This window comes from Pelophylax lessonae (assembly GCF_965119305.1).
Source record: "Pelophylax lessonae genome assembly, chromosome: 3".
In the NCBI taxonomy this organism is placed as follows: domain Eukaryota; kingdom Metazoa; phylum Chordata; class Amphibia; order Anura; family Ranidae; genus Pelophylax; species Pelophylax lessonae.
The window spans coordinates 248974215-248993590 of NC_138770.1; the positions used below are offsets into that span (position 1 = coordinate 248974215).

The following is a 19376-nucleotide window of genomic DNA, read 5'->3' on the forward strand; positions in this document are numbered from 1 at the left end:
TGCTCCCCATTCACACCTGAGATCTTGTAACACTAACGAGTCACATGACACTGGGGAGGGAAAATAGCTAATTGGGCCCAATTTGGACATTTTCATTTAGGAGTGTACTCACTTTTGTTGCCATCTGTTTAGACATTAATGGCTGTGTGTTGAGTTATTTTGAGGGGACAGCAACAGTATGTAAAGGTCGAGAACTCAATCCTCCCTTAAAGACAAGTCTGAGCATATAGATGTACAGAATTCTTGGCACATGGACTGTATGTATCCTGACATAGAAGAAGACCTTTGAACGCCACAAAGAAGCAAAGGAAAGTGAAAAAAGTGCAGGAAATGTAGCATGCAAAGACAAGACTGGGAGGAGGGGGGTATTGAGAGTGAGGACCCTTGGAAGAGTGCTTCAAACCAACCCCTGCATTGTACTCAGGAGGGCACTGTATTCCAGGAGTGGTTTGGAAGACTGCACAATAGAACCAGGTTTTAAGGAATCGTTCTTCATTGTAGTGCACTCCTGCCATCAAACCCTCCATAGTTCTAATTTGATTGCCCTTATGTATCAACAAAACAATCAGAGGGACAGAAGTCTCCAATATAGTGCAATGCAGGCTTTCAAATTGGTCAGTTGGAAGTTAAAGTCACAGATTTTATCCCAAAACTCTTGTATGACTGGACAGTCCAAAAAAATATGTAGTAACCACCCTGCATGCTGTTGGCATCTCCAGTAAAGCTGTGAGCACTGCAGGAACATTTTATGTAATGTTTTCCACACCCAATACAAAAGAGTTAACGGTTTCTAACAAGATTCTTATATTTTACTGGAAATGGAAGATTTGTGTGCAGTTTCAGTATCCTCTGTCATTGTTCAGAGAGAATCAGTCACATTTAGGTCTCTTTCCCAGCAAGTTGGGAACGACAGGGCACAGTTATCAGGAAGCTGTGAGAGAGGAGCTTAAATGAAACGGAATGGCCGTGTTGAATGGGAGAAGTTTCTAGGCAGAGTTGTTTGAAGGCATTGGGATTAGTTGAGGGGACAAATTCCCTTAAAGGTTTGAGTTGAATTTGGGATATGAATTTAAACCGGGTCAGTGCGTCCTGTTCTGTTTTTATAGTCTCTTAGCATTTGGTAGATTTTTGTTTAATTTTAGTTGTAACAGATCATCTAAAGAAAATGCTTTTTTGTGCTGTGTTGTGCTCATGTATTTGTTTCTATGTTTAGGGGAAGGGTGAATACACTATGGAGTACCAGAAGTACCAGCCTTGCTTAGCCAGTGTGCAAGAAGAAATTATCAACAAACATCTTGAGGCAACGGGCCAGCTTCCAGTGAAGAAAGGAAAGTACAAGAGTTGATCTTACTTCTGATCCCTAATTAGAGACTTGAGCCCAGCTCTGCTTTTTATTTTCTGAGATTTCCCACCAATGGTTACCTTTCTACTAAGTCACCCTTACATTCCAGCCATGCATGGAGTGTGGTTACAGCAGATATTAAAGGTTCATGGCTGGTTTTTGTGAAACCCCTAAACCTGTGTAGTTAACATATAATCCACAAAGCTCAGACTTAATTTGGATATGGTAAAAACTGAGTGTTCATCATATGAAGCAATCACATGTTCTACAGGCTGTTTGGCACAAGTCTTCATCTTCTCTCTCAAGACAACCCAAGTGATGTTGGTGAATACAGACTAAATTGTAGACTGCTCTTTTCTTGTGGAAGGAAACCATAATCTTACAATATCCTGGAAATTCATCAGCTACATGACTGTCTAGCATTTTACGTTCAACTTTTTCTCTTCATGAATTATTACAGCAATTCACCACAGTGAAATAAAGTTTATTGTTGCTGACACTTCAGTATTTTGGTTTTTCATCAGTCATTTGTGTTTCTAAAATTCGTTATTGAGTTTACCTATGATCTCCAAGAATATACAGAGGAGCCCCAAAAAAAAGTATACACACTTCAACAGTTATCTATCCCCTTTTTAAAACCCAAAGGGAATTATGGCAGGAATGTATAGTAATATGTTTCCCCTAAAGATGTCAGTAGTTGCACCATTGTCGTCATGTGACCTTCAGCAGAGAGTCAAAGAAAATGGCGGAGGTACCCTTGACTTTCAAGCAACGCAAGACCATTTTAAAGTAAATTTAAAAATGTGTGTGAAGTTCAACGATATTCTTTTTTTTTTTTTGAAGGCACGGTCACTGGTCTAGTGTACCTCGACATGCTTCACACATCCATTTTACTGGGCATTTATGCAGTTTATGTGGATGGGAAATTGTACTTCCGGCAAGATGGCGCAACACCTCATTACCATGGGGACATGAGAGCCTATCTCAAAGACAGTCTGCCAGGACGTTGGATATGCCGTAGAGGTACTGTTCAATTCCCTCCACCTTCCCCGGACTTAACAGCTCTCGATTTCTATCTGTGGGGAACACTAAAGGATGTTGTATACCGTAGAAATCCACCTACACTGAATGCACTATGGGAATAAAATTGAAACCTCATGCAGAGCAATTCCTGTGGACACTCTAGTCAATGTTGTTTATGCAGTAGTTTGCCAAACTGGATGCTAATGGTGACCACTTTGAGCACCTAATTTGATTTGGATAATTCAAACATGACTTACAGCTACCCTTTGATGTTTATATAAATCTAATACTAAAATGATTATGCATACATTTATCATGTTGAAGTGTGTATACAATTTTTGGGCCCCTCTGTATGTGTACTTTATAGATGTTATCAAATTATTTGTTAGGTAAGCCGCTTTCAAAGATATCTACCTTTTAACAAGTGTTAAACTGGTCACAACAGTTATGTTCTGATTGTACAGTCTCCTCTTGACCTACAACATGTATTTAAGGAAATGTCTGAAACTACCTGAATGGAAATTGATTAATTCTATTTTATAGCCCTCTAAGTATATTATATATATTTCTAGAAGCCTTTAGAACTATAGCAAATGCTTTTAAATAGGCTGTTGTACTGCATAATTGTTAGTTATTCTAAAGGCTTTTGAACACAGATTGTACAATTAAGCCTGGTATACACTATGAGTTTTGAAATGAACGAAAAAGAACTGTCAGCTCTGGTCCGAGTTGCTGTACTAACGATCCAACGTTAGTATAGCGATCTTCCCTGCTGAGCTTTTGTGTTCTGATGGGAATCTCCGCTTAGAGCGCTGATCAGGAACCAGTTGGCTGCTGGTTTTCCAGCATGCACATCCGACAGAAGCCGGCCAAACGGCAGGCTTCTGTCGGACCAGCTGGCATACACGAACCGAAGAGCAGCGTTTTTTTTTGTTTTTTTTTAACCGACCGATGTTGCCTGGCATTCGGCCCATTTGTGCTAGGCTTAAGCTTTTTTGCAAATTAAAGTCACCAATGCAAACAGGATAAGTTTCTATGAATCGGTATCAGTGGATGAACTGTATTGGTCTTATCACTGGGTAACCATAATAACTAAAGGATGGTGTGGTCACTTTTGCCCCTTATAAAAAAAATGTAACTATATTGGACTTTACGGCTGTTTAAGTTTAACTTGATACACGCAAACTACCTTTTAATGATGACATTTTTTTTCAAATGTATCAATTGTATTTAGCAGCATAACTTATTTGTTTCCTCATATTTACATCACACATCCAAAATACTGGATGGAATTTATTTTTAGAACTGATAGCAGACTTGTGACATGAACCCCTGAGAATGAGTGCATTATTATTTCACAACTAAGATTACTGCCAGAAATGTTTCAAGATGAGTGTTTCTTCAGAAATGCTTGTTTGTTCATTTTTCATATTTAGATTCCTTTCGTCTTAAAATAATTAAACATGGTTTATTTAAAATGGGCTTGTCATACTGTGCTGCAAACACTTATTAATTGACTATTTGATGACATAAGTGGTTGAGAATAAAGGGCTTTATCAAACATTGTGACACAACATTAATGGAATAGCCACTCTTGTTGTCCAACCCATCTCCCATTAATTTTTTAATACAGTAAAACCTTGGATTGGGAGCGTAATTTGTTCCAGAAACATGCTTGTAATCCAAAGCACTCGTATCAAAGACAATTTCCACCATAAGATGATTCGTTCCACAACCATTTATTTATAAGTCCTTCAGTTTATAGTCCATATAAAAAGATTATAGCAATGTGATAGGTTGTGCAACCATAAAATGTCCATCCATAAATGGCAGCCTCCACAAGGGGATTAGAAGCAAAATCCAGCAGAAGCTACAGAGTATAAAAAAGAAGAGAGGTGCCTCTAAGCGTAGCAATATGGTTACATGTAATGAATGTACAATATTTAGCAACTCACATGGTTGATGATAAATAAAGAGGCACATCTGAGAATGCAGGCATCCGGGGTAAAGCTCGACCTCAAGGATGCCTATTTCCATGTGCCAGTGGCAGCAGATTACCAGAAGTTCCTGCGATTCGCAGTAGATCTGGCTTTGATCAGGACCAAAGGCGTCCGTCTACACCATTATCTGGACAACCTGCTCCTGCTGTCACAAGACCGAGAACAACTTCTGGTACACAGGTCTCAGGTAATAGCCACTCTTCGCGAGTTCTGCTGGCTACTGAACATGGAGAAGAGCCACCTGGAGCCTACCCAGTCGTTAATATTTCTGGGAGCTCAGTTCGACACAAGTCGAGGCACAATTTCTTTGCCCCTTGAGAAGATCCCGGTAGTCAGGGACACGGTACGCGTAGCTGCGTTGGCCACTCACCTTCGAGCATCTCAGTGTCTAAGAGTGGTTGGGACCATGGTAGCCACGACTCCAATGGTGAAGTGGGCACAGTGGAAAATGCAGCCTTTCCAAATGGGGTTTCTCCATCAGTGGCGTCCAGGAGATCAAAATCGCCTCATTCGCATAACATCATCAATGCAGGAGAGCCTTCCATGGTGGCTGCAGAGCAGGAATATCCTCAGTTGCCATTCCATCATGCCCATCTCTTGGATCACAGTTACCACGGATGCCAGCAACACCGGATGGGGTGACCTCTGTCAGATGGAGATAGCCCAGGGCAGCTGGGATTTCCAAGCTTACATGGTAGTGTCAAATATTCTAGAATTGCGAGCTGCATTCTGCGCTCTGAAAGCATTCAATCACCTAATAGAAGGGACTTCTGTGATCCTGAGGATGGACAATACGACCGCGGTCTCCTATGTGAAGCGACAAGGAGGCACTCGCAGTCGCTCCCTGTTGAAGGAGGTAGATCCGATCTTATATTGGGCCCAGAAACACCTGGTCAACCTCACTGCAGTGTTTCTTCCGGGGGTACAGAATGTTCAAGCGGACTTCCTCTCAAGAGTCCGCTTGGACAACGACGAATTGAGCCTTCACAACGATGTCTATTAGTGGCTCACTTCTCTGGAATTTCGCCCGGAAATGGATCTATTTGCATCCCCATGCAATCACAAGCTTCTGAAGTATTATGTGAGGTTCCGTTGTCCCCAAGCCTTTCGGGACGGATGCTCTGACAGACCAGTGGAGATTCCACAGGGCATATGCCTTTCCCCCAGTTCCTGTCATTCTCCGGTTCCTAGCCTAGACTCGGGATGGAAGATGTGGAAGTGCTAACAATAGCCCCATACTGGCCGAACAGGCCATGGTTTCCCCTGCTGATGCTCCTCAGTTTTTCGGGATCCAGTTCCTCTACCCATCAGGCCGGACCTTCTGTTCCAGGGAGCAACTCTACACCCATGCCCGGCTCATCTGCACCTGAAGGCATGGTTTTTGAGAGGGAAAGGCTGGAGGCGTTCGGTTGCCAGAGTGGGGCAATTTCTACTCTCAAGTGCCAGAAGAGCGGGCACTAACAAGGTCTACGGAAGGATCTGGTCCAAGTTCATGTATTTTGTTACCAAGGAAGGGGGGGTCATGCATTGACCTAAATATTCAGCATATCCTTGGTTTCCTGCAGTCGGGACTGGACCTACCATTATCCGTTAGCTCACTACGTGTGCAAGTTTCTGCTATTTCGGCCTTCACAGGAACTTCTTGGGCGTCTCATCCTCTTGTTCCTCAATTCTTTGGGGGAGCGTGCAGACTCAGGCCACAGAGGAAGCCAAGGTTCCCTAAATGGGATCTTCCACTCGTCTTGAACTTCCTTTCTGACGTCAGAAGGAGTCACACGGAGCAACTCTCCATTAAAAGATCTGTCTCTGATATCGGCCTTCTTGGTAGCCGTCACCTTAGCTAAAAGAGTCTCCGAGATTAGTTCTCTGGGTTGCAAAGAACCATTCCTGACCTTCTTTCCAGATCGTGTGGTTCTTATCCCCATGTTGGGAATCACACCCCAAGGTGGTCTCTGTTTTCCACAAGAACCAGGAGATTGTCCTTCCAACATTCAAATCATCAGATGATCCGGATACACATCCATTAGATGTGGGTGCAATTCTGAGACTGTACCTGGATGCGACAGCTTCCTTCAGGCGATCAGATTATCTATTTGTTCTCCTCCACGAGAAGAACAAGGGCTTTGCGGGCCTCTTCAAGATCCATAGCAGCATGGATTGTTCAGACCATCCAATGGTCATCCATCCAATGGGCATATAAGGCTAAGGGCTTGGCTCCTCCAGAAGCGGTGACCGTGCATTCGACAAGAGGGGTGTCCACATCCTGGGCGGCTTCTCGTCATGTGGCCCCTGAAGTAATTTGCAAGGCGGCTTCATGATCTTCCATTAACTTTCATGACTCCTTATTGTATTGAGCCAGCTTCATTGTCTTCTGTTAACTTTGGTTTGCAAGTACTCTCTGTTGATGGTGCAAATTTAATTTCTTTTGGCCAGCAGTTTCCCACCCTTGTGCGTTTTGGCTAGTTAGTTCCCACACGTAAGCTGCCATGGAGTCTGTCAGGAAAACAGAAAATTGTTATCAAATACTTACCGTAATTTTCCTTTCCTGATGGACTCCATGGCAGCAGGAGTCCCCCTCCCATCTGCTGGAGTAGGCTATTTATGGAACATGGCCTCTAGCACGGAGTAAACATTTATGGGAGTAGGGTCCTATGAGGTAGGAGGAGGCGGGACTAACCCACACGTAAGCTGCCATGGAGTCCATCAGGAAAGGAAAATTACGGTAAGTATTTGATAACAATATTTTGCTAGAAAATTACTCTGAACTCCCAAACATTCTATATATATATATATATATATATATATATATATATATATATATATATATATATATATATATACTTTTTTAGCAGGGACCTTGGAGAATAAAATGGGGATCGTTGCAATCTTTTATGTCACACTGTATTTGCACAGAAGTCTTTCAAACACAGTTTTTTGGGAAAAAATACACTTTAATGAATTTAATAAAAAAACTGAACTGTAAAGTTAGTCCGATTTTTTTTGTATAATGTTAAAGATGATGTTGCGTCGAGAATTGTGATCTTTATTCTAGGCAAAAGAATAGTGATTCACATTTTTTAATTTTATTCAGAATCGTGCAGCTCTAGCAGTAACTCTAAAACATAAAAGACCAAGATGGAAAAAAGATCTCTGTTCACAAATGCAACCTCTGCACAATGTGTGCTTCCCTTCTCCCTGGATAGATATGTGGTGGTGGATCTTTTCTTTTTTACCTACACCTCTGCAGTAGAAACGAGGCCTTCAATAAACTAGGGTTGTCTTTTTTTTTTTTAACTTCCTCCCATCCGCGCTACAGCCTATGTACGGCTGCAGCGCGGACTCACATTTTCGGGAGGCCGTCTTTATACGGCCTCCCAGAAACAGTCTCCCCGCGCGCTCCCGCGAGCGCGCATCGGGGAAAATCTGTGTCTGCCGTGTCCCTTGTACACAGCCGATCACAGATCGTGGTGAATGGCCAATCACAGCGGCCATTCACCACGTGATCGGACCGTCCAATGAGAGATGATCTCATATGTAAACATATGAGATAATCTCTCATCGCCAGCGCTCCTTCCTCACACGGAGACTGCAGTGTGAGGAAGGAGGAAGAGCTGCCCAGCGCCGGGGACACAGAAGAATGTAATCAGGGCACCGATCACCAGTGCCCTGATTACACAAGGTAAAAAAACATACTCAGTGCCCACAATCAGTGCCCATAGTGCTGCCAGTCAGTGCTTGCTCATCTAGGCACTGATGAGCACTGACTGGATGCACTATGGGCACTGATGGTGCCACCCATCAGTGTCCATCAGTGCCATCCGCCAGTGCCCATCAGTGCCGCCTCTCAGTGCCCAGCAGTGCCACCTCTCAGTGCTCATCAGTGCCGCCTATCAGTGCTCATCAGTGCAGCATATTAGTACCTCCTCATCAGTGCCCATAAGTTAGGCTTTTGATAACGCTCTGTTTGCGGAGCGAAACGCGTCAAGCCGTTCGTCCGAATACGTACTACGTCCGGCCGCATCCGACTTCCGGTTTCCGGGGACACAGGGAGAGAGTACAGCCATCTGTGTGGCGACCCGTGGGATGGTGTTCAGGCGTTTGACTATCTACTAAATTGTAAGTGTAACCTTTTAATGTGTGCATCAAATAAAGTTTTGACATGCTTCACGATGCTAGCATCTCTCTCTTTTATGAGCATCACCTGGATGTTGTGAGCTGCAGTACACCCATAAGGTTGTTTATTTGGCGGTCCATCAAGGCTATTATCACCAAAGAATATCCTTAAAGCGGTTTATCATTTGGCTTCTGGTGAGTAGGGGACCAAGAGGGGAGCACCTACTCGTGAACAGAGAGCACCGGCACTTTTATATGAGCATGGACTTTGGACTTATGTTTTGCACAAAGATTGTCACTATTAGATCACGTGATTAATTGAAGAAAATAAGACATTTACCATAACAGTTAATATTTGTTTAGAATCTTTTTGGCTCACTTCTATTTATGCATATTGATTGTCACTTAAGATATTTTTTCTATTATTTTGCATAGTAGGTTAAGCACTAGCACTTTATGCACGATATAAAATGTTGATTTGTACACATATTATTTATTGACAAGCAGCGCAGGTACTTTTATACTCTATCAGTGTCCATAAGTGCCATCTCATCAGTGCCTATCAGTGCCGCCTCATCAGCGCACATCAGTGAAGGAGACAAATTTATTTATTTTCAAAATTTACTCGCAGAAAATAAGAAACTTTTTTTTTTTTCAAAATTTTCTTTTTTCTTTTTTTTTGTAAAAAATAAAAAACCCAGAGATGATTAAATACCACCAAAAAAAAACTCTATTTGTGTGAAAAAAAATGATAAAAATTTCATATGGGTACAGTGTAGCATGACCGCGCAATTGTCATTCAAAGTGTGAGAGCGCTGAAAGCTGAAAATTGGCCTGGATGGGAAGGGGGTTTAAGTGCACAGTAGGCAAGTGGTTAATACGTGTCAAGATTCCCTGAGCACTATGGGTTAGCTAAAAAAAGATGGCTCAGCAGTATTCCAATTCTTTTCAGGCAGATACAGGTTCTCAGTGACACCTCAATCAGTCAAAGCCATTCAGTAGGGAAAAAGTCCTCTTATTTACTATGTGTATATTTCAGCTTAGGTGTAAATGGGTAGTCAGCAGGAACTATTGCAACTGGGTTACATATAATTAAGAGCATAATGATTTACCTGCTGAAAAAGTAGTATACAAAATATTTTATGCAATATTTCATGTTTACCTGTTAAAAAAAAAAAAGTTATAGTTTAGTCTTTATTCTCTGTCATTTTAAATAAAATGTATATACACTGTAGAGTCACTTTGTGTAACACTGAATTGATGACTTTGCATGCAAATTCTTGAGTCACAGAGTTGCACAACATAAAGCGGTAATACAACAGATCTGTTCCATAGGTATGGAAGTGCTACCTAAAGTGTATGTAATGACATTTTTTTTTATTTTTGGTTTTGTAAGGAGTAGGCACAGGTTCAACCCTCTGTCAAGTTGTTGTGTGCGTCCTAACTGGTGAGATTTACCCTCTCTGTGCTGGTTCCAATTGTGACAGAGACAAAAATTACTGGGAAATCCAGAGCAAAGGGTGATGATTAATTTTCCAAACCAGGACGAATGTTTGAAGATGGGATTTCATCTAAAGCCCCGTACACACGTACCGATTGTCGGCCGTAAATATTCGGCCGACTGTAGGCTTGTTAGTATGATGCTTCCGACAGCGTGCTTTCGGCCGAACAGAATCTGTCGTGCAGGCATTAAAATTTTTGTTGGCCAACACCAGAACGGCCGATTGTTCGCCAGTCAGTACAGATTTCGGCCGACAGACAGCAGATTAGCAAGACTGGGCATGCTCAGAAAAGAAAAAAGACAAGGAAAGTTAACCATCACATGACATCACTTCTGCAGTCGGCTGTTGTTGGCCGACAAAATTTGTGTGCAGTCTTTTGCAGTTTTCAACAGACACGACAGCCCTGGACAAAAGACGGCCGATCGTTCGGCCGACATTCGGTACGTGTGTACGGGGCTTTACTTTGGTAAAATGTTGTCCTGTTGTGTCTTTTGGGACAGGAAGTAAGGGCTTATTCACGCCTATGTATTTTTCTTTGAGATCAACGAAAATGCACGTTCATGCATGTGTATCATCAATATGCGTTGATGAGTGGTATAGGTGTTGAAATCTTACTTCAAAGTGCATTGTAAAGCACATCTATACTCTGTTTCATTTGCTGTCAATGGAAAATGCATCAGAAAGAACATTGCAGAAGTGTGACTATGCCCTAAAACGAAACCACTGCACTGAGACACAGATAGCAATACATTAAAACCTGATATGCTTTAACCTTTCCCTACTTAATCCAGAATGAAGATACGTTTTAGCATATACAGTACATACGCTTTAAAACTAAAATATTTAGGCAGCTGCACATACACAAAAGATTCCACTACTAATCCAAGCTTCTTTGACTGTTTTGGAAACTTCCGTTATACCGAAACATCATCACATCTTAGGCAGCAGCTTCTGTCCCTGCTCGTGTTTCTTTTTTCACATTTCCACACATTACACATAGGACATCCTTTTCACTTGAATTTTTGAGTTTGCTGCGTGACAAATGTGCATGTGCTAACCAGGTATCAAAATACACCCTTGTGATAATTGTGTTTTTTTTTTTATTATAAATATATACAAAAGTATTGGGCCGCCTGCCTTTACACCCACATGGACTTAATGGCATCCCAGTCTTAGTCTGTAGGGTTCCATAGTGAGTTGGCCCACCCTTTGCAGCTATAACAACTTCAACTCTTCTGGGAAGGCTGTCCACAAGGTTTAGGAGTGTGTCTATGGGAATGTTTGACCATTCTTCCAGACGCTTATTTGTTAGGTCAGGCACTGATGTGGATGAGAAGGCCTGGCTCGCAGTCTGTGCCCTAATTCATTCCAAAGGTGTTCTATCGGGTTAAGGTCAAGTTCCTCCACCCCAAACATGCTCATACATGTCTTTATGGACCTTGCTTTGTGCATTGGTCCAAATCATTTGGTGGAGGGGGGATTATGGTGTGGGGTTGTTTTTCAGGTGTTGGGCTTGGCCCCTTAGTTCCAGTGAAGGGAGCTCTTAAGGCATCAGCATACCAAAGACATTTTGGACAATTTTCTGCTCCCAACTTTGTGGGAACAGTTTGGGGGCTCGCCCCTTCCTGTACCAACATTAGTGCGCACCAGTGCACAAAGCAAGGTCCATAAAGAGATGTGTGTGTGTGTGTGTATATATATATATACACACACTGCTCAAAAAAATTAAAGGAACACTTTTTAACTCGAGCAAAGCATCAAGTCAATTAAACTCCTGGGATATTGATCTGGGCAGTTAGGTAGCAGTGGGGGTTGATAATCAGTTTCTGTGTTTGTGTGGTTTTTTTTGGCTTGCAACTTTTGTTGCCAGCGGTTTAGACATTAATGGCAGTGTGTTGTTATTTTGGGGGGGACAACAAATTTACACTGTTATACAAGCTGTACACTCCCTACTTTAAATTGTAGCAAAGTGTCATTTCTTCAGTGTTGTCACATGAAAAGCGATGATAAAATATTTACAAAAATGTGAGGGGTGTACTCACTTTTGTGAGACACTGTGTCGATATATATATGTGTTAAGGACCTTCTACAGCCCTGTCCAGCTCTCCTAGAGTAACTGCTTGTCTCCTGGAATCTCCTCCATGCTCTTGAGACTGTGCTGGGAGACATAGCAAACCTTATGGCAATGGCATGTTGATGTGTCATCCTGGAGGAGTTTGACTGCCTGTGCAACATCTAATAGGGTCCAGGTATTGCCTCATGCTACCAGTAGTGACACTGACCCAAGCCCAATGCAAAACTAGTGAAGAACCATTTAGAAGAAGAAAGGAAAAAAAAAAAAAAAAAAAGCCAGTGGCCTTGCCCCGTAAAACCACTCCTGTTTTGGAGGTGGCCTCATTAATGCCCAGTTGTTGTTAACACCAAAGCAGCTGAAACTGATTAACAACCCCCTCTGCTACCTAACTGACCAGATCAATATCCCAGGAGTTTACTTGACTTGATGCTATACTCTGAATAAAAAGTGTTCCTTTAATTTCTTGAGCAATGTTTAACACTATTAGAGGTTGGATCTGTTTTTTCAAGATATATATATATATATATATATATATATATATATATATGTGTGAGAGAGAGAGCTCTGTTTCCAATAGACCACAACACCATCATATCAAACTGGAATGCTTGGGGTTCCTCAAAGTATTTCTACAATTTGCTTTTGTGTAATTATGCATCTGAATGTTCATGAAATACTTTTTGCATTCTCATTAGATAAAAGTTTTTAGCTTAGTGCACAAAGTTAAATTGCCCAATGTGAAAAGGTATATTTTTATAGCCTTTAATTAGTGGCTGGCCAGAGAAGCTGTGATCAGGGGATTGCTCGTTAGACGATTGCTCCAGCACATTCACAGCTCAGTAGAGGGCGACTTGTCCTTTTATTCAGTGACTGTATTGGAAGGGATCTCAGGGGACCCTCCCCAGACCACTACCTATAAATAGATGTATTCAGCTCCAGTTAAAGTGTCCTATTAGCAGTCAGATGTAATTCAATATTACTCTTTTTACAGGTCGCTGCAAACCAAGGTCATCTTCTGAACAAGTACAGGATACATTTTGTCTTTTCATTAGCAGCCACACAATAACAACATGAAAATAGTATAAAACTTTATTTAATTAAGTAGGCAGGTTATATTACAGGAGTCATCTTTACAGGTTAATGGAAAATAGATTACACATAGGTTATATTTTATATTTACGTAAGGTGCAAACTACAAAAGCTTGCTAAACACGTCTCCAATGTGAAATTTGTTAGCGAATCAGTGACAGAATATTTATGATCACTACCAGAAAACCAAAATGAGGTTGCAAAGACAAGGCATGCTACACGGTACAACAGTCTCAGGGCAGGGTTTGCTAGGGCTCCTTTTACCCTATTGCCTTCTGCACTGAAATGCTGCAGTAAAGAATTTAAAAGTTAGTGCTGCCATGAAAAGCTTGTCTTTTATAATAAATGACATCAAGCCCTAGTTCACACCAGTGTGATTTGACAGTTTAAAGTCACATGACAAATCGCACCCCATTGCCACTGTGCAAATCAGAACTCGTTGCAGCAGCTTAAAAAAAAAAAAAGTTCCTGCCTGCACGTTTTTTGCGATTTCATGGCAACATGCGTTGACTTGTTAAATGAAGTCGCAAGCCATAGTGACATCGAAGGTCCAAGTCAAACGGATCTGTGGCTTAAAAAAAAATATCGCACTAAAGTAGCACTGGTGTGAACTAAGTCTTTCAACATTTCTTTTCTTCCTAGAGTTGAGGTTATTAAATGTTTTGTGGTCAGATTTAACAGTAAAACAAAGATTTTTTTTTTTAACCTGATATATGTGATTTATAGAAGATAATGCTAATATCTGCACAATACCTGAAGATTCATGAACATGTACACATGGCATTGTTTCAGCAGGCAGTCAACAAAGTGCAAATTCTCACCTCCACAGAGTAAGAGCCATTTTGTGAGCTGTACCAAGATTCATCAGAAAAAGAATTTACAGATTTTCATCTCCTACTGAATTGATAGTATTGCTTTAAAGTGGTTGTAAACCTCTAAATTGAATAAATTAGATCCATATTCACCTTGATCCAATGCACCTAGTGTGGTTTCTGTCCTCAGTTATTCTTCCCTGCTCTATGCTATGCAGTGTGTCATCAGATCCCCGCCTTCTAAAGCTCAGAAATGCTGTGTAAAATGTGTGCTTTAGGAGATGGCTGCAGATACACAGGTACAACTTGTGTAGGATGGTTTGTTTCAGCTCTTTATGACAAATAAACTTGCACAAAGGATCCCTAAAAAACACGGTGTGCAGAATTTTAGGTTTAAAGTTGAAATAGGAAGCTGCTGCTGCTACTAATGGTGTGCATTAAACAAACCATACATAAAATGGAGAATTATAAAATAGCTGCGCATTTTTGTGTATCACCTGAGCCTGAGGCTAATCACTTCAGTGGGTATATGTAAAGATTTACAACCACTTTAAATTCTGCCTGTCAAAATGCAGATCCCACTGCCTACTTGTCTGATTTTCCATAGTTTAAGAGTCCAACTCCTAGGTAAAGGGGGAGCAGTGAGCCAAGACTTGGAAGATCTTGCAGAAATGAATAGAGAAGAGAGTAATATTTTATGCAGCACACTCATGCAAACTCTCGTTTAATTTTGGTTCAGCTCAGAAATGGCAAACCCTTTCGGATTAAGATAGTAAGCCACCTCTGTCAGTATGACAGCATTACTAAAAAGCTGCAGACATACTATTTTAAATCCCTAAGATATCAAGGCACACCAATTAGGTTTTACATGATTTACCAGTTTCAAGAGCTGTCCTGTCATTTCTGCACCTATCTGCTGGCCCATTGCTATGATGGTAGACCTTACTGGCCAATAGACAGGAGGGGAAGAGGGCTTGCCAGCTCTTGAAAGAAGTGCTTAGATTCGTTAATTGGGGATTCCCAGAATTTTGAGCTTCCATTGCTCTTAGAAAACCTCCAAAACCATTTTAGTAACATAATAGTATTGGCCAGTTTACGTTAGCAGCTCAGGTACATGTGAAAATTGTAATCTTAGGCTGGAGACACACTATACAACTTTTGTTGTTCAATTTCCTTTACATTTACCTTCAACTATGTAGTGCAAGGGCCTGCCTGATTGCATACAAATTGAAAGTGTTTAGGTTTGATCTCATATTATATGGTTTTGGTATAGTATAGGGTGTATCCAGCTTTAGTGTTCATGTACACACAGACTAGGTTGACCGTAAAACGCAGCAAAATCACGCCACGATTTTACTGCGGCCGAAGGTCAAAACGTTCCTATCCTGAACGATATTCAGGAGAGGGAGGTTGGGTGGGTGGGGTTGAACTGCAGCAGCTTCTAAACTCTTGCAAAAGCCTATGTGTACATGGACACCAGCTTTTATGGAGTGGAGTCTAGAAGCTTTGGCAAAAAAAAAAAAAAAATGCCAGAAGCTCCTAAACTCAAGTTTAAGGCTCGGTTCACACTGATGCGATGCGGGAAGGCTGCGAATTCGCAGCCTGTTCCCGCATCGCACACGCACCCCCGGCAGTTCACACTGCCATATGCGATCCGCTGGGGGTGTCATGTAATCTTGACACCCCCAGTTTGATCGCATATCGCAGTGCGATCGTGCAGTTCGCACAGGATCGGATCGCACAAGTGTGAACCGCTGTGCGATCCGATCCTGATGCGGCAGCAAAAATGCCTCCTGTGCGTGTTTGCTGCGGGTGCGATGCGAATTTAGCCATACAAACTGTATGGCTAAACTCGCACCGCACAGCCGATCGCATGTCATGTCGGAGCAGTGCGCTCCGACATGACATGCGAACCCCGCACACGCAGTAGTGTTAACCCGGGGCTTAAAGCTTAGTGTACTCATATGAGCCCCATGTAGTATTTTAAGACTAACATTTTGCAGATAAGACAGCTGTCATCAATGTGTCAATTCCACCAACAAAGTCGAAAAAAAAATCTCACGTTATTCAGCTAAATTAGCATTGATTTATTGATATTTGTGGCACTATGTTACTATTTCTAAAACAGTATCATTGTCTTGTCAGATGTAACATTATTTTATATTGATTAGCAGTTTCAAATGTGGAAATTACTTTATCACGTGCTTCTGAAATATATATACATCTTACACTAGTTAGACATTTCTGCAGCTAGATTTATCAAAAATTCTCCTTATAATTAATATATTAGCTCTATTTAAAGTGTGATTCAACTAGCGGTCCACTAACCTTTGGCCGTTATTATTTGTGAAAGCTGCATGACCACAGTGGGTGAAATAAGACCGATATTAAAGATCTAGTTCTTAAAATATTAGGAAATGGTTAGCTCAAAAAAGCGCTGTGCAATGCCACAGCCTCCATATTAACCATTTACAAATTATACCTGCCGTTTAGTGCAAAAAAATAAGCAGCGATGTGCAGCATCCCATAGCAACCAGCTTTTATCTTAGCAGAGTTGTGATTGATGGCTATGGGTAAGTGCATTTGAGCATTGCTCTTCGCCTTTTTGAAGTTACATATGTCAAAGATTTCAGGCCCATTTACACTTTGGTTTTTAACCTATGCATTGTAATGTGTTAACATGTGCAGGGAGTGTGCGTTTTCTACATGTGTTAATTGGAGATCTTGAAGTGGAATAGTTAAGCGACTTTTTGTGTGCCTTTATGCATTTAAAAACATATGCGTAGAGCATTGTATATGCAAGAGCTAAGCAGGATTTTTAATGCACAATAAAAAAATCATCTGAAAACAATAGGACAGCACTTTTTTGCACTTGGAAGTGCAATGTAAGACATGGTAAAGTATAATAAAGTGTAAATGGACCCTATACCAGTTTTGCCAATTTTCTAAATTGTTCATACTGCTATAATGATATTCATCATGGACTAATGTAGAATTTCAGCATGAGAGCCCAGATAAAAAACAATATTCTTAGTAATGTCTTTGTCTGAGCAAGTCAGACACCCTGCTCAGGCTATAGAATTATATAGTACTTCCAGGAAAAAGGCCAGGCCATAATAATGAGCTGCATGAAAGTTATGTCAGTGAAAATTTAAAGAATGGAATAAATTTAACTTGTGATATAGAGCGAATCAAAGTTGGCCAACTGTCTTTTGTACAATCAACTTTTAGAAAATAACTTGTATTTTAGGAAATAATTTTATTTAAAATTTCCTAAGAAGGCAGATCCCTCTTCTGCTTTGCTACCAGATCCATTCTCTGAGTAATCATGGCAGCTATAGTCCACTTTTGGTGATCTTCCAGGGGCCCATACCACATGTAGATTACACGACACCATTTCCTAGGGGAGAGGAAGTGTATTAGAATTAAAATACAGAAATTTTTTTTATCTGGAATGGATCACACACTATGTTTGTCCACTGACAAGTCATTTACCTCTGAAGGTCTTTCATAAAGATAGAGATCGTAACTAAAGGCAATGAACCTATCCTGTCGTGGCTGGAAAAAACAAGAAGAAAAACAAAAAGGCGACAGTAAACATTTTTTTGGAATGAAAAAAAAAAAATGTTGACAAACTCATACTAGAATTGGGACCTGATCTGATCCCAATATGCATTGTGTTTTTAATAGTGCTACTAAATATATATTTCTAATACATTGGAGGAGAATAAAGCCAACAACTTGTTGCACAGCACCTCCAGTTCCCCTTTCCCCAGTTTTATTTGTATACTACATACAAAAGATGCATTTAGGTGTACATATATAATTCATTACAGCCTGTGAGCAAAGAAGCCTACAATTTAATGCCCATAGTCATCTCCAGGTGCATTAGGGTCAAGTTTGGTGTAAGCCAGGTAACATTCCAATAGGTTTTGGAGGTGTGAGAGAAAACCAGTACAGCTGAAGGAAACCAACAGCCTTGGGATGTATATGCAACATTAATGCAGACTTTGTCCTGTTTGGAACTGAACCATACACCACAGCACTGTAAAAGCAAGGATGGTAACTAAACTGTAGCCACAATCCTGCTTTTTCAACATAAAACTGGGGATAATGTCCAAACCTAAAGGGTTAGGGGTTTGGCACGGTCCCTCCACCATCAAACTTCCTATTAAAAGACTTTGCTACTGGCAAACTGATTTGAAAGTGACGGCTTTGAGATGCAACTGATGGAAAGGTTTAGAAACCTGCAGGTAGTATGCACAGACCCCTCTAGATACAGTATGTCATTTGGGTCATAGGCTGAGACAAACTTCAACTTGGAAGCTCTTCATAACTATCCCTTCATCAGAGCTATAGCCTATATAAGATACATATATTAGAAATGGAGTTGCAAGTTATTGGAAAATACCACAAATCTATATGTAAATCTATGAAACCTTTAATCTGTGCTACAAAAAACACCCATTAGCAATGTACAGAACCCTAAAATGGTTGGTACTTTATACTTACAATTTGCTTTACAGTCCTAATTTGGGCCATAGCGTATTCATGGTCTTCTGTGGCCTTATCCACTATAACATAGCTGCTTCCCAAGATGGCTAATTGCCACACCGCCTCAAATTGTGGTTCAATGTTTCCATAGCTGTCTGATACCAGAGAAAACGACACACCATTAATACAGTTTGACAAAACATACTGAGGGAACTTATTAAAGTGGAGCAGATTTGCAGAGTAACTAACCAGCTTCTAACTTTAGCTTGTTTAGTTAAAGTTTTGAAAATGAAACATAGAAGCTGATTGGTTGCCATGCACAGCTTCTCCAGGTTATGACTGCTCCAGTCTTAATAAATTCCATGCATTCTATCTCCTATTTTAAAAACATGGTTTTGTTTAATTAATGTGATCAGTATTATGTAGTTTGTAAAAGGCTCAGAGTTAAACCAATAGGAAGGCAAGGTACTTTAATATTAGATGTATAATATACTCATCACATAAAAGGAGAGTAAAAATGACAAAAATCATCCATTTTATGAGCAGCCATGTCCTTGCAGAACTAATAATTAGTGTTACATTTGTCTTTGTTTATATATATATATATATATATAAATATAAAATATTATACAATATATACTGTATATAGTATTTTTTTTTTTTTGTGAAGTCACCCCCAGCTCCTGTCCTATTATAACAAAACCCTAAGCAATGGGAAAATCAGCAGTAACATGGGTCTGTTGTGTGACCAGGGGTTGACTGTACATTTGACATGGGAGGCAAACACAATCAACTGGTCCATTTAGGGCAGTCCTTGTGGGCTAAAAGTGCATCATAAAAAAAGTGTGTGCAGGGATTGGTGGCCATTGTGAAAGGTAGGTGTTGTCCCTAACAACATGGTTCTGAGCATCACAGGTCTGTGAACAG

At 40.8% G+C, this 19376-nt stretch overlaps 2 protein-coding genes across 2 annotated transcripts in view; one reads left to right on the plus strand and one right to left on the minus strand.

Moving 5' to 3' along the window:
- The window catches only part of GFM1 (G elongation factor mitochondrial 1), a 73196-nt gene extending 71468 nt beyond the window's left edge, over positions 1-1728 (plus strand). The window contains exon 18 of the mRNA XM_082249876.1: positions 1214-1728. Within this exon, the coding sequence (XP_082106002.1) occupies positions 1214-1345 (132 nt within the window). The 3' untranslated portion in view covers positions 1346-1728. The remainder of the gene's footprint in view (positions 1-1213) is intronic.
- A 15466-nt stretch (positions 1729-17194) lies between these two features.
- Positions 17195-19376, minus strand: part of LOC309551390 (retinoic acid receptor responder protein 1-like) — a 37799-nt gene continuing 35617 nt past the window's right edge. Inside the window, exons 4-6 of the mRNA XM_082251963.1 lie at positions 18468-18604; positions 17451-17513; positions 17195-17355 (exon numbers count right to left, since the gene is read on the minus strand). Coding sequence (XP_082108089.1) covers positions 17215-17355; positions 17451-17513; positions 18468-18604 — 341 coding nt within the window. The 3' untranslated portion in view covers positions 17195-17214. The remainder of the gene's footprint in view (positions 17356-17450; positions 17514-18467; positions 18605-19376) is intronic.